The sequence below is a fragment of the Aquarana catesbeiana genome, linkage group LG08, assembly GCF_042186555.1.
Source record: "Aquarana catesbeiana isolate 2022-GZ linkage group LG08, ASM4218655v1, whole genome shotgun sequence".
Taxonomy (NCBI): Eukaryota; Metazoa; Chordata; class Amphibia; order Anura; family Ranidae; genus Aquarana; species Aquarana catesbeiana.
Genome location: NC_133331.1, coordinates 50,490,192 through 50,505,755, shown reverse-complemented (window position 1 = coordinate 50,505,755; position 15,564 = coordinate 50,490,192). Strand labels below are relative to the sequence as shown.

Genomic DNA, 15,564 nt, shown 5'->3' with positions numbered 1-15,564 from the left:
CCTGTATTTGGCTGCATCCATCTTCCCCTCAATTTTAACCATCTTCCCTGTCCCTGCTGAAGAAAAGCAGGCCCAAACCATGATGCTGCCACCACCATGTTTCACAGTGGGGATGGTGTGTTGAGGGTGATGAGCTGTGTTGCTTTTACGCCAAACATATCGTTTTGCATTGTGGCCAAAAAGTTGGATTTTGGTTTCATCGGACCAGAGCACCTTCTTCCACATGTTTGGTGTGTCTCCCAGGTGGCTTGTGGCAAACTTTAGACGAGACTTTTTATGGATATCTTTGAGAAATGGCTTTCTTCTTGCCACTCTTCCATAAAGGCCAGATTTGTGCAGTGTACGACTGATTGTTGTCCTATGGACAGACTCTTCCACCTCAGCTGTAGTTCTCTGCAGTTCATCCAGAGTGACCATGGGCCTCTTGGCTGCATCTCTGATCAGTCTTCTCCTTGTCTGAGCTGAAAGTTTAGAGGGACAGCCAGGTCTTGGTAGATTTGCAGTGGTCTGATACTCCTTCCATTTCAAAATGATCGCTTGCACAGTGCTCCTTGGGATGTTTAAAGCTTGGGAAATCTTTTTGTATCCAAATCCGGCTTTAAACTTCTCCACAACAGTATTACGGACCTGCCTGGTGTGTTCCTTGGTCTTCATGATGCTCTCTGCGCTTTCAACAGAACCCCAAGACTATCACAGAGCAGGTGCATTTTATACAGAGACTTGATTACACACAGGTGGATTCTATTTATCACCATCAGTCATTTAGGACAACATTGGATCATTCAGAGATCCTCGCTGAACTTCTGGAGTCAGTTTGCTGCACTGAAAGTAAAGGGGCCGAATAATTTTGCACGCACCACTTTTCAGTTTTTTATTTGCTAAAAAAGTTTAAAATATCCAATAGATTTCGTTCCACTTCACAATTGTGTCCCACTTGTTGGTGATTCTTCACAAAAAATTAAAATTTTATATCTTTATGTTTCAAGCCTGAAATGTGGCAAAAGGTTAAAAAAGTTCAAGGGGGCCGAATACTTTTGCAAGGCACTGTAGGAGGATTTGTTTCATCTCTGTGTATTACTTAAGGCCACTTCACTGGGTACATGTCCACTGGACAGGGGAGTATCTAAATCCAGGACAACACTGCATGACAGGTAAGCAAAAAATAAATAAAATAAAGTTTTTTTTTTTTTTTTTTTAACCCTTACGAAAAAGGTAACGTGGCTTACAACCACTTTAAGAAAAAACTAAAATGAATCCGTCCACCTGACCCCCCCCATAGAGGAGCAGAGGATGTGGGGTACCTGCAGATGTAGTTGGTCTTGCAGGTCTCTTGCAGATTCAGGCAGTTCTGCTTCTCCCTCTCCTCGTAGGAGCAGGCCGGGACGATCGTCTGTCTCCTCCGCTCTGAACAAGCCGTGTCCTTGCAGGAACAGAACAGCATGCCGTAGCTGTGTTTGGCTGGCACCTTATCGAAGAACTGGCGCAGGGCCTTGTGGCACTTCCTGCGGTTGCAGACCTCGTTGGATATGCTGTTGGTACAGGGCGTTATATAGGCCGAGCGGTACTTCTTACAGGTGTCGTCCAGGTTGCAGGCCTTCGCGGCGTCCAGGCAGTCATTCCCTTTGGAGATGATCGGCTCTGTGAAAAGAGAAGACAGGAATTATTCAATGGAGATCCTGACAACTAAAGAGAACCTGTATGAGGAAGCAATTCCTGAAGATGAACATAGCCTAGAGTTATAGGTGGGATCCGGTGCCCCATTGTACCCCTGTGGGGTAGTTTCATTTACAGCGGGTAAAATAAGTATTGAGGACATCACCATTTTTCTAGGTAAATATATTTCTAAAGGTGATATTAACATGAAATTTTCCCGACATGTCGGTAACAACTCATGAAATCCATACATACAAAGAAACCAAAACAAATACGTTCAGAAATGAAGTTATGTGTAATAAAATGGAATGACACAGGGAAAAAGTACTGAACACATGAAGAAAAGGAGGTGCAAAAAGACACGGAAAGCCAAGACACCAGATGAAATCTCTCAGTAATTAGAAAGCAATGCTGTCCCTTGTCCGTGCAAATTAATATCAGCTGGTTTAATTTCAACTGATGGTCTATAAAAGGGTGTCTCATTACCAAAGTGTCACACAAGAAACATCTCATGAAGGGTAAAAGCAAAGAGCTCTCTCAAGACCTCCGCAAACGTATTGTTGCAAAACATACTGATGGCATTGGTTACAGAAGAATTTCTAAATTTTCCAGTGAGCACTGTTGGGACCTTAATCCGTAAGTGGAAAGAACATAATTCCACCATAAACTGGTCACGACAAGATGCTCCTCACAAGATTACTGACAGAGGAGTAAAAAGAATCATCAGAAGAGTGGTCCACGAGCCAAGGACCACTTGTGGAGAGCTTCAGAAAGACCTGGAATTAGCAGGTACAATTTTTTCAAAGAAAACAGTAAGTAATGCACTCAACCGGCATGACCTGTATGCACGCTCACAACGCAAGACTCCATTGCTGAAGAAAAAGCATGTTGAAGCTGGTTTAACCACCTCAATACCGGGCACTTTCACCCCCTTCCTGCCCCCCTTCCTGCCCAGGCCAATTTTAAGCTTTCAATGCTGTCGCAAATACATTTTTTTATCTTTTTCTTCACACAATAGAGTTTTCTTTTGGTGGTATTTAATCACTGCTGGGATTTTTATTTTTTACAAAAAAAAAAGAAAAAAGACCGAAAATTTAATAAAAACAAAACAGTTTTTCTTAGTTTGTCAGTAAATTTTGTAAATAAGTAATTTTTCTTCTTAACTGATATGCACTGATGAGGCGGCACTAATGGGCACTGAGTGCCACTTATGGGCACTAATGAGGCGGCACTTATGGGCACTGATTAGGTAGTACTAATATGCCGCACTGATAGGTGGCACCGATATGTGGCACTGATGGGCACTGATAGGTGGTACTGGTGGGCACTTATAGGCAATGATTGGTAGCACTGATGAGGCTTTCCTGTAATCAGGGCACTGATGATGTGGAAAATGATAATGAGCATCAACCATCAATGTATAGTCAAATGTCCATGAATAAAACAGAAAACTGCTATCAGTAAAAGGATGAAGGTACCAACAGGTCAATTTCCTTTTGAGGTAAAGTTTTTACATGAATAAACAAAATCTGATCATTGTAAGAACCCCTGATGGTGGTAAATGGTTTGTCTCAACAATAGAACTGTTACATCTGTAGGAAAGCTTGTTCTGTTTAAAAAAAACAGACTTACTGGCCGGATCACCAGGGTAAAGGAAAGAAAGTCTAAAAAAGAAAACGAATGCAGCCATCACATCTAAGAATTGGTAAGCTGTAATATAGTAAATCTTTGCTTTTGGGTTTAATATTATTATACAGGATTTATAGCGCCAACAGTTTGTGCAGCGCTTTACAAAATGAAGACTGACAGTACAGTTACAATACAATTTGGTACAGGAGGAATCAGAGGGCCCTAATGCCGCTTCAGTTTCACTTTCCACATTTACTTCATTTCAGTTTTAAAAATGGCAAAATTGTTGAAATTTCAGGGAAATAAAAACACTCAATTTCGCTCATCCCTGGCCACAGCCTGCAGGATATTATAAGGTGATGGCGACCTTCTTAAAAGGATAGTTCACCTTTACAAAAAACCTGCCTATGGAGATAAGGGATGTGTGGATAAAAACAAACTGTGTAGCTCTGACTAAAGTTAAATAATGCTCTTGCTATAGGTGTAGGCCATTTACATTAAGGTGACCAGATTTTTAAAATTAAATCCGGGGACATTTTTTTTATTGGCAAATGGTAAACTAAGAAGCTTATTTTCCTCAAATTACATACAGTGCTGTGAAAAAGTATTTTCACCTTTCCTGATTTTATTTTTTTTTGCAGATTTCTCACACTTAATGATTCAGATCATCAAGCAAATTTTAATATTACACAAAGATAACCCGAGTAAATTCAAGATGCAGTTTTTAAATTATTATTTCATTTATTAAAAGGGAAAAATCTGTTAAAACCTGGCCTATGTTAAAAAGTAATTGTCCCCTCTCATGCTAAATCATGAATGAACTGTGATTAACCACAATTTTTTGGAAAGCTGAGTTAAATTTCACTTGCCACACCCAGGCCTGATTACTCCCAGACCTGTTGAATCAAGAAATCACATAAATAGAAGCTGTCTGACAAAGTGAAGCACGCTAACAGATCACAAAAAGCCACACATCATGCCACAATCTAAAAAAATTCAAGAACAGATTAGAAACAAAGTAATGTACATGCATCATCTAGGAAGGGTTTCAAAACCATTTCTAAGGCTTTGGAACTCCAGTGAACCACGGTAAGAACCATTATCCACAAATGGAGATAGCATGGAACAGTGGTGAACCTTCCCAGGAGTGGCCGGCCTACAAAATTACTCCAAGAGCACGACAACGACTCACCCAGGAGGTCATAAAAGAACCCAGAACAACATCTAAAGAACTGCAGGCCTCACTTGCCTCAGATAAGATCGGAGTTCATGATTCAACAATAAGAAAGAGACTGGGCAAAAATGGCATCCATGGGCGAATTCAGGGGCCAAAGCCACTGCTGACCAAAAAGAACACAAAGGTTCATCTCACATTTACCAAAAACCATCTTGATTATCCCCAAGACTATTAGGCAATTATTCTGTGGACTGATGAGACAAAAATTTCACTTTTTGGAAGGTGTTAGTCCCGTTACATCTGGCATAAAACGAATACAGCATTTCATAACAAGAACATCATACCAACAGTCAGACATGGTGGGGGTAGTGTGATGGTCTGGGGCTGCTTTGCAGCTTCAGGACCTGGACAACTTACCATAATTGATGGAACCATGAATTCTGAGCTCTACCAGAAAATACTGAAGGAGAATGTCCGGCCATCAGTTCGTGACCTCAAGCTCAAGTGCATTTGGGTTATGCAGCAGGACAATGATCCGAAACACAACAGCAAGACTACCTCCAAGTGGTTCAAACAAAGCAAAATTTAGGTTTTGGAGTGGCCTAGTCAAAGCCCGGACTTAAATCCAATTTAGATGCTGTATCATGACCTTACACAGGCCGTTCATGCTGGAAAACCCTCCAATGTGGCTGAATTAAAACAATTCTGCAAAGAAGAGTCGGCCAAAATTGCTCCACAGCAATGTGAAAGACTCATTGCCAGTTATCGCAAATGCTTGATTGCAGTTGTTGCCGCCAAGGGTGGCACAACCAATTATTAGGCTTAGGGGGCAATTACTACATAAAGCCAGGCAGGTTTGGACATCTTTTTGCCTTAATAAATGAAACCATCATGTAAAAATTGCATTTTGTATTTACTCGGGTTATCTTTGTGTAATAATAAAATTTGTTTGATGATCTGAGTCATTTAAGTGTGACAAAATGTGCAAAAAAAAACAAAAATGGAAAGGGGGCAAATACTTTTTCACACAACTGTATGTGAGTCTGGGGACAGACGGGCTCCAGGGACAGTGTCCTCAATCTGGGGGACGTCTGGTCACCCTAATTTACACACCTTATGAAGCCTGACTGGAACACTGCTATTTGATGGCACAGTGGCTGCGTTTGATGGCATAGTGGCTGCAATTGATGGGTTTTTTTTTTCAGAATTTTTCAGTTTGTGTGCACCCCCAAAAATGTATAGTACCAGCCGCCACTGCCTACACCTATAGCAAGGGCTTTATTCAACCTTAGTCAGAACTGCACAGCTCACTTTTTTATCTACAGATACCCTTTATCTGCATAGGTAGTTTCGTGATAAAGGTTTTTTATTTTCATTGGCTATGGCACGGCCCCTACCTCAGGTCATTGATGTTGCAGCACTGTCATTACTAGAGAGGTCCAATCAGACACCCTATAGCGCCTAACACACAGCGCTGCACTCATCCTTAAATGTTTTTTTTCTGATAAGGGTTTAGTGTACTGTGTGCTCATAAAATCCTGCGGGAGTTTGTGCTAAGCGTCTGTGATATTGTGCGATATCCTGGAGATAGGAAAAATACATCAGAGATTTTAGAAGTGTTCTAGTGACTCATTTTTGTCCTCATTTTTTTGTTCGTCCTAGCTACCAGAAAAAAAAAAATCAATTTCTAAAACAGGTTTTTCTTTTTTCCTTCATGTAGTCTGTAGATTATACACCCAACAATCAATTAATTAATCAATCAAGCAATCAGTTTATAAACAAGTGCAATTTGTTTTGTTCCGAATTAGTTTTTTTTAACAAATTTTGACAAATTCGTTAATTCGGAAACATCTGAATTAACAAAAACCCTTTTAACGAGTTTTTCCAAATATTAATCGAATATTCGTAAATTCATGAATTCGAAAAATTTGTAAATTCAAAAATCTGAAAGCCCGAAAATTGTAAATAATTATTAAATTATAGGTATTGGAATTTCCTTTCAAATTTGGCTGTTAGTGAACGTAACGAATAGGAATTTATCCAAAATAACGAATGCCGTATCTAAACGAATGGAACGTAATGAATTAATAATAATAAATAACAACAATAATAATAATAATAAAAACTTATTATTTATTTGTTCTGTTCTATTTGTTTAGATACGGCATTCTTTATTTTGGATAATTCGTAACTTCGGATAAATTCAAATTTGTTACGTTCACTAACAGCCAAATTTGAAAGGAAATTCCAATACCTATAATTTAATAGCTAGTTATTATTAGTTAGTTATGCTTTAGAATTTAAGAATTTTCATTCTTTTGAATTCTTTTGAATTTACGAATTTATAAAATTACTACTTTTCCAGTTTAGGAATTCTTCCAATTTATGAATTGCGATTATAACGAATGACCTGAAAAACTAAAAAAAAAAAAAACAGAAAACGAATGAAACGAAAACATAAACAAACATATTTTTTGGTAGTGCACTGTGCACATGTCTATCAGTTTATAAGTGTACATTAATAAATTGCTGACGTGTCACAATATACAGCAACGTGATAATTTTCCAGAAAAGCTAAACCTTTTACCAATATAAATCCATCCTTCAGCAGCAGACCAGTGACTTCGCCTAGGCTGAGATGATGTCATCAGTCTGCTGCAGGCAGGAGGAAGCATTCCTCAGTCTCCTCTCTCCCCAGTGATCAGACTGCAACATTGTAAGTTTGTAGCAAGGTGAGAGGCTTTGACTGTATGTCAAAAAGGAAGGCTAAACTAAAACAAATGCAGATTCCTCCTTTGCTGACCTTCTTCTGAGAATGCTTGTTCCTTGGCTGCTCCTGACTTGAGCACTATCTTAGTACATTATACAAGTTAGAAAATCAGGGACCAATCAAAACTCCTGAATCTGCACATTTATTTAGGTGGCGACCTAAAGCCTAAGACAAAAAATAAATAAAAGAATAAAAGACACAAATGAATACAGCTAATGCATCATTACAAGATTTTGCTAAAAGTGTTTGTAAACCTTCGATTTATTTTCAGCTGAACTCGCACAATTTCAAACCGGCATTTCAGTCCAGCTGCGGAGGCGATTTGACAGACATCTGTGCGGGTTCATGCACAAATGTCTATTGAAGTCGCCCCCGAAGTCCCCAAAAAGTAGTGCAGGAACTTTCCAATGCACTACGGATGGTGTCATTGTCGGCAATAGGCTTCGATTTGGCATGCGATTTTTACTCAATAGAGCCGGTTCACACAACTCCGGGGAGGCCGCGGTCCACACTGGAGTCCTGTGCGTCTTTGGCTCCTTTACAGGTCCAAAGTCAGGCAAGAATTCGGACCTGATTCGCAGTGAACAGGGATGCACCGGACCCCTTGCTGGGACACGCGGCCGCAGCTAGTGTGATCCCAGCCTAAGGCCCCTTTCACACGGGGCGGATCTGCTCAGTGGAGTCCGCCAGCTCAGCAAGGAGTCGCTCCATTGATCCCCGCGGATGACAGATCCGTCTCTGCTCACTGAGTGGGGAGGGGCCTGTCAGAGCGCCGCTGATTTCTATGGGGAGAGAAGATGAAAAACGGACATCCACCAGACGGACGGCGAACGTATCGCCATATGTCTTGAGCGGATGCAATGGCAGGCGGGTGTCAGCGGACACATCTCCGCTGACACCCGCTTGCCCATAGGAGTTAATGGGTGGCCCGCTTGGATCCACTTGAAAAACAGACAGGCGGATCCAAGCGGGCTTATCTTGTGAAAGGGGCCTAAAGCTTGGTCCAAACAAACTATTTAAAGTGACATGAAACTAGACAAATACAGAATCAGGCCTGCATAGGAGTCAATGTTTCTGGAGGTGTCTTTGAAAAGTAGCCTTTCCCCTGGTGTCTGGCTGAGAGGAACAGTCAAATAAAAATCACTGTACAGCTGTACTGGGCTGGGAGTAGAGGCTGTATAATATGAATATATAAAATAATATAAAATAAACGAGGATTTGTCTTGTCTGTTCCTTTTCCCAAACGCTGATCTCTCCCTAATTTTCTTCTGTTTCCCGCTAAGCAGCGCCTTCATTAAAGCCTCATTTTGAGTAATTAGCTGATTACGTGTGCCAGCAAAGAAAATGACATGCAAGTGGTTTGGAGAGCTCTTGTGGACCTTCAGAAATAATTGACGGGTGATTCGGTGGGAGTACTTATTTCCTGCATGCAGTTATAAGTGTACCTGTCTCGCTCGCACTGTAGCCAGATTGTATGCCAAAGAAACATTTTATAATATTCCCTTACAAGCTCCTCATGAGCTGATACATCTTGGTTCTACTCACTAAATTACTGCTTCTGCCTGCCGGTGACAGGTGCTCTTTGAAGACAATTATCAGGTGTTCTTAGCCAAACTTCCCTTTGAGAGCCCATCGTAATTGGCCTGAAAATTATTTCTGGGAGTTCACGTTATGAATTTTTGTGAGATTTTCAACATCAGCAGTGTTCTCCAGAGTAGTGATGAGCCGAAAGAAGCTGGGTTTGGTTCTGCAAACATGACTAAAGTTCGGGTGCCAAATCAAAATCCTATTAAAGTCAATGGCAGCCAAATGTTTAAAAACAGAAATGGCCATTGACTAGGCTAATAGGCTAGGGATTGTCAAACAAAGGACATGGGGGGGGGGGGGGCTGGGTACTGCCATGGGGGATATGAAGGCTACCTTGTTGAGGACGACAATGGCCTCTTTCCTACAACCCTGGCCCAGTGGTTGTGAGGGTTTGCGGGTAGTGAGGCTTATTTGAATTTGGAAGCCCCCTTTGACAATAAGGGGGCACCAGGATACCAGCCCCCCCCCCCCCTATATGAATGAGTAAGGGATACATAGTACCACTACTCATTCACAAAAAAAGGAAGTGTAAATAAAGGTGGGCATAGGGGTTGATTTACTATGACTGGAGAGTGCAAAATCTGGTGCAGCTGTGCATGGTAGCCAATCAGGTTCTAACTTCAGCTTGCTCAACTAAGCTTTTACAATAAAACCTGGAAGCTAATTGGTTTCTGTGCACAGCTGCCCCAGATTTGAACTGGCTACTAGAGATGAACCCTGGCGACTAACTGAAACTTACCTAACCATTTAGTGGTCTTCCTTGAGGGGAATCTCAGTCACTAACTGGACCTTCTGCAAGAGAGCTCCAGCCATTTACTGGACAGCAGGACCCTGGTCACTAACTAAACCTTTTCTGGAAGCACCCTTGACATTTACCAGTATTCTTCCAGGGGGACTCCAGCTACTAACTGGACCTTCTCCAGAATGACTCCAGCCATTTACTTGTCTTCCTCCAGGGGACCCCAGCCACTAACTGGACCTTCTTCAGAATGACTCCAGCCATTTACTTGTCTTCCTCCAGGAGGGCCCCAGCCACTAATTGGACCTTCTGCAGAAGGACCCTCAGCAATTTACTTGTATTCCTCCAGGAGGACCCCAGCCACTAACTGGACCTTCTCCAGAAGGACCCCGGCCATTTACTTGCCTTCCTGCAGGATGACCCCAGACACTAGCTGGACCTTCTGCAGAAGAACTTCCAACCATTAACTTGTCTTCTTCCATGAGGACCCCATCCACTAACTGGACCTTCTCCAGAAGGACTCATGTCATTTGATTGTCTTTCTCCAGGAGGATCCCATCCACTAAATGAACCTTCTCCAGAAGGACCCCCAGCCATTTACTTGTGTTCCTCCAGGGTGACCCCAGCCACTAACTGGACCTTCAGCAGAAGAACCCCTGCCCATTTACTTGTCTTTCTCTAGGAGGACCCCAGCCAGTAACTGGACCTTCTCCAGGAGGACCCAAGCAATTTACTGGTCTAGCTTATTCCATCCATTTCCTAATTTCCAACACTTCTTGTCCTTTCCTGTTTTTAATGATTTATATTTAGAAACTCCTTGTAATCTTCTTTGAATCAATTATTATGAACAGACTTCATGAAAAAAAAAAAAAAACTTCCCCTAAAAACTCTCAGGAGTCCCGTTATAGAACCAGTGGATCACAGGTCATCTATCAATCTTAGGAGGAAATACTCATTTATCACAAACTAAAAGTATTTATCTTGACACGGTGAGCTCAGGGCCATCATGCCCGTTCTCATTTATCATGACTGACGGTCATTACATCACAGTTTAATGCACTTTCTGGAAAGCTGACCTCGGCGCGGACATTTCACGCCCTGGCACCTGACAAATGGTGTCTGGACAGGACATGTGTCATTGTCCCTCAGGGGAGGAAAGGAGCATTTGTGAGTAAAGAACCTCTACCAGATTCTTAAAAACACAATTACTTATTAACACGTCTGACATAAGGACTGTATTTAATGCCCCACAGACAAATTTAAAGGAAGTTTATAATCTTTTTTCCAGTTCTGCACATAACGGCCCTTACACACGATACGAAAATCGTACGAAAAATGCTGCTTTTGAAGCGATCGTACTATAATCTGATCGTTAGTACACAGCTTTTGATAGCCGATCATGACAGTTCATTCGATATTATCCAATCGGAGAAGCACGAAAATGTTTCTCGTACGATACCAGATCGTACGATTTTCGTTTAATCAGTACAGTTGTCGTTTGTAAATACACTACAACACATGACATCACTTCCAAAATTTTTATTCTGTGATATGAAAATTTTCGTTTCAATTTCTACTTGCGACTAGCAAGCGAAAATAGTCAGATGATCTGCTGTCCGATTTTCGGTTCGCGTGTATGGGCCATTAATGTAATTAGCCTAAATATTAAGAAATTGTGGCAATGTCTTAAAACCATTGCTTCTGTGTATTGTTTGCAATTATACTGTATATGCACTTAGGGGCAGACATATTTTCCTATTGTAGCGCCCTCTACCTTTAGGTAGGTGCTTTATAGTATTTCTTTGATAGAGTAGGATATAGAGACAGGTAAATTTAGCCAGGCCTGTGTTCAGGATTTAAGCCTGGATGTTAATTTGGGGTTGGAAGTGTCAGAATAGAAGGGGGTGTGGTCGCTTACACTTGGGCTCAGGAAGACCTTCTCTGCTTGACAGTAGATCCTGCTGGAGAGAGAGAATGGGCTGAGACTTGAGTGTCAGGAAACCCATGTGAGAGGATTGACCAATGGTTCATTTCTTTGGTCAAGGGGAGGTCTCACATAAAAGGGTGGGTCACGTGCCCTGGGAGGAGTTCGCAGATTCAGTTCGGGATTCAGAGTCCACAAGTTAGGCCCAGAGGCCTGGGAGTTCAGACATCCTGGAGCCCTGGTGCCGGAGGAGGATCCAGGGGGGCTGAGAGCCTAGGTCCTGGATAAGGAGTCAGCATGTAGTCAAGGAACCACCGGACGCTCCCATGCGGGGAGGCGCCGGTCAAGAAAAGGAGGAAGTAGGAGCAAAGCAGCAGACGAAAACCTAGGTGATCGACTTCCTGTGAGTAGAACATGGACTGTTGATTGAGAGAGAGAGCAAAGGGAGTGCAAACCCAGAGGAGCCGAGAGAGGAGCTTATGCTGTAAATTCAAGGACCACAGTATATAATACGTCCATATATTGAAAGGGTGTTGGCATGCGGGTCATAAGGAAGATGGTGTAGGTGTTGACCTTAAAGAACCAATACCCCAAAGGAAGCATATCAAGTTAAGCAGAGGAGCTATTCAGAGTAGCAAATCCTCAGCCAGATATCTTAAAGAGGAAGCAATAATCTGCAGTGGGAGATCAATACAGGAGACATTACTCAGAGTAATGTTCACCTGTGGCATTCGGGGAGTGCTGCATTACACAAAAGGAAAGGAACCAGGAAAGGATTAAAATAACAGTCCTGCAACCATATGGGGTCTTATGGGGCATCTCATATACTTCACTGGAGAGCCCCCCATGGATATAATCCCAAAAAAAAAACCTAAAATGCAACTTTGACTGTTTGGTGTTATGTGGGTGCATGGGAGATCGGAAGCGGAGTGATTGGCAAAGGTAAGGAACCAAAACCCAGCAGCCCCCAAGGGGGTACCGCTACACTATTATATATGCAGCCAGTGAGCTTCCCCTTCCTGCTTAGTAATGCTTCAATGTGACTGAAGTCTACTATTCCTCCTAAAAGCTTTATTCCAATGTCTGTTCAGCAGGGATGTAAAATACACTGCCTATTACATTGCTAGACTCTAGGGCTGAGTAAAAATCAAGCCATGCTTGAGACAGACATAGATCTTTAATCAAAATCTATGCCAAAAAAGGCAGACTTGTTGGACTACTTGGTCTTCTGCTGCCGTCCATTTTCTATGTTTCAAGAATTGGTGCAAAAGACACCATTATATCCCCAGAAACAATGACAAAGAAAATGTAATTTATTTAATTAGTTTATTTATATAACATAAATATTTCCTCCACCTTTTCCCATAGTTATTGAAGATTAGACAACGTTGTCTTAATATGCTACAAATGAAATCCCATTTCCTAACATCATAAACAATCTCATTTAGCTGATTATATTACCAAATAGCCTTTTAAGGGCTAAATGAGAGGTGCAGTGCAGCATTGAAAACACATTTAATGTCCAATTGCGATAGCAGAAGTCCTCCATCTAGTCAATCTATTTCATAAAGAACCAGGGAATACATCCCATATCAGCGCATGAAACACGTCATATGTCAGCAATTGTTGGAATGCACACTGACATATGAAAACCAAACCGATGAAGAACATCAGTCAATCCACTGGTGTTGGTGAAATCTGTTGTAGATGAAAATGTTCCTCAGAATACAAGTAATGCATGGGGAGCGTTCCAAGAAATTCTATAATCCAGGCATTCTCAACCAGGGTTCAAGTGAAACTTAGGTTTTCCCCAAGTGTTGCCAACCTCCCAAAGTAAAATTTACCTACTGCACCAATTTTTTTACGGACACAATACATGACATTTACTGACTGAGCCACCTTTTTTTTACTGACACTTCAAAAGTTTGCCAAAATGATCGTTTTCAGTGCAAATATCAACATTTAAGCTACAAACATGTAGCTAATGTTATTTGCAATGTGAATAAAGTATAACAAAAGGCAAAAAAACATATTTCTCCTTTTAAATGAAGGGCAGGTTATTATAACCCAGTACAGAGTTACTCTTTACATCAGAGTTTGCAGGGTTCCCTTTACAGTGCAAACCCTGATGTTAAAGGGAAAGGGAACACTGTGGACTCTGACGTAATGGAGAACTACAAGGACTCTGATGTAAGGAGGAATGCTGCTCACTCTGGTGTAAAGAGGAACTCTGGTCACCAGAGCCCCCTTTACACAAGAGTCAATAGAGCTCCCCTTTACATCACAGTTCACAGAGTACTCATTTACATCAGAGTCCACAGAGTTCCCCTTTACATCAGAGCCTGCAGGGTTCCCCCTTACAGTGTAAGGGGGAACTCTGCGGATCCTGATGTAAAGGGGAATACAGTATACCGTGATGAAAAGGGAAACGCTGCAGATTGTGATGTAAAGGGGAACTGTGATGTAAGGAGGTCTCTGGTCACCAGAACCCCCCCCCTTCCTACACAAGAGTCCACATAGTTCCCCCTTACATCAGAGTCTGCAGGATTTCCCCTTACAGTACACCCTAATCCCCATGTGGCGCCATTCCCTACCCCCCCCCCTATTTAGACCCCTGATATTTCATCAAAGCCCCTAAAAATAAAAAAAATGTAAATTAAAAAACTACTGACACCAATTTCTGCCCTACTGACACCATCCACTGCCCTACTGACACTGATTTCTGCCCTACTGACACCATCAGTATATATACACGTGCACACACACATGTGTTTGAGCTTTGGGGTGCACACACTAATGCAACAGGCTGTGCACACCTATGATCACAGCTTATTCATCTAATTGAGGGATCCATCATGCCTAAATTGTATCAATCAATCTGGAGTGGAATACCAAATGCCATAATGTCCACAAGTGTTCAATCATCTACCCATATCATGTGGATCAGGAGACAGAATATGTAAAAATCTTGACACGTTTGATCCTTTTACAGGATGTAGTCAATGTTTCTATGTATCCCATCCTCTTGACCATGTTATATGGGCAGATCATGGAGGATATAGTCCATGGTGTTTTTTTTGCACTATTTCTAATTGTTTTATTGTATTGACGAACTGTTGACACCTGCCATAAACTGTAGAAGTGACTCCCCTTTGATTACCCAGAAAGCTCCCTTACTCTTTTTATATTTATATGATGAGTAAAATTGATCATTTTATCTTTGTCATAAATTTGGCAAAATTCTGGACATTTTGGTAAATGTTCACAATTTTGGTGAAATGTATCAGAGTGCACTGAAGACAATCCCAACTTTGGGTTGTTTTTCTAATAGTTACCAAGCTGGATTAAATATAAAGAAACAGCTCTGGTATCAGTACAGGCATACCCTGCTTTATGTACCGTCACTTTATGTACACTGGCAAGTACGGGCCCACATTGGCGTCTAAGGGAAATCCTGGTCAACTTGACATGGTACTGCTCCCGGTTTTTAACATTTAACATTGGCGTCTATGGGAAATCTTGTCAGCTTGACATGGCACTACTCCCGGTTTTAACCTTCATGTCTATGGTAAATCTTGCTCAGCTTGATGTGGCACTGCTCCCAGTTTTAACTTTCTCCTCTATGGGAAATCTTGGTCAGCTTGACATGGCACTGCTCCCGGTTTTTAACATTTAACATTGGCGTCTATGGGAAATCTTGGTCAGCTTGACATGGCACTGCTCCTGGTTTTTAACATTTAACATTGGCGTCTATGGGAAATCTTGTCAGCTTGACATGGCACTGCTCCCGGTTTTTAACATTTAAAATTGGCGTCTATGGGAAATCTTGGTCAGCTTGACATGGCACTGCTCCCGGTTTTTAACATTTAACATTGGCGTCTATAGGAAATCTTGTCAGCTTGACATGGCACTGCTCCCGAACCATAAGTGACTGGGACACCAGACTTGGGGAGCACCGAGAGGTGACCCAGGACTACAACATATCTGGGGTCGGCCAGCTTGCCTAGGTAATCAGTTATGCCTGTAAATGACTGTACATGCATTGAGAAGTGAAAAAAGGTATTGCTTCCCTTTAAGTACATTTT

General features: G+C 41.7%; 1 protein-coding gene across 1 annotated transcript in view; it reads right to left on the bottom strand.

The window, feature by feature from the left end:
• Positions 1–15,564, bottom strand: part of GFRA1 (GDNF family receptor alpha 1) — a 273,358-nt gene that overhangs the window by 97,287 nt on the left and 160,507 nt on the right. Inside the window, exon 4 of the mRNA XM_073595826.1 lies at positions 1,302–1,638. Coding sequence (XP_073451927.1) covers positions 1,302–1,638 — 337 coding nt within the window. The remainder of the gene's footprint in view (positions 1–1,301; positions 1,639–15,564) is intronic.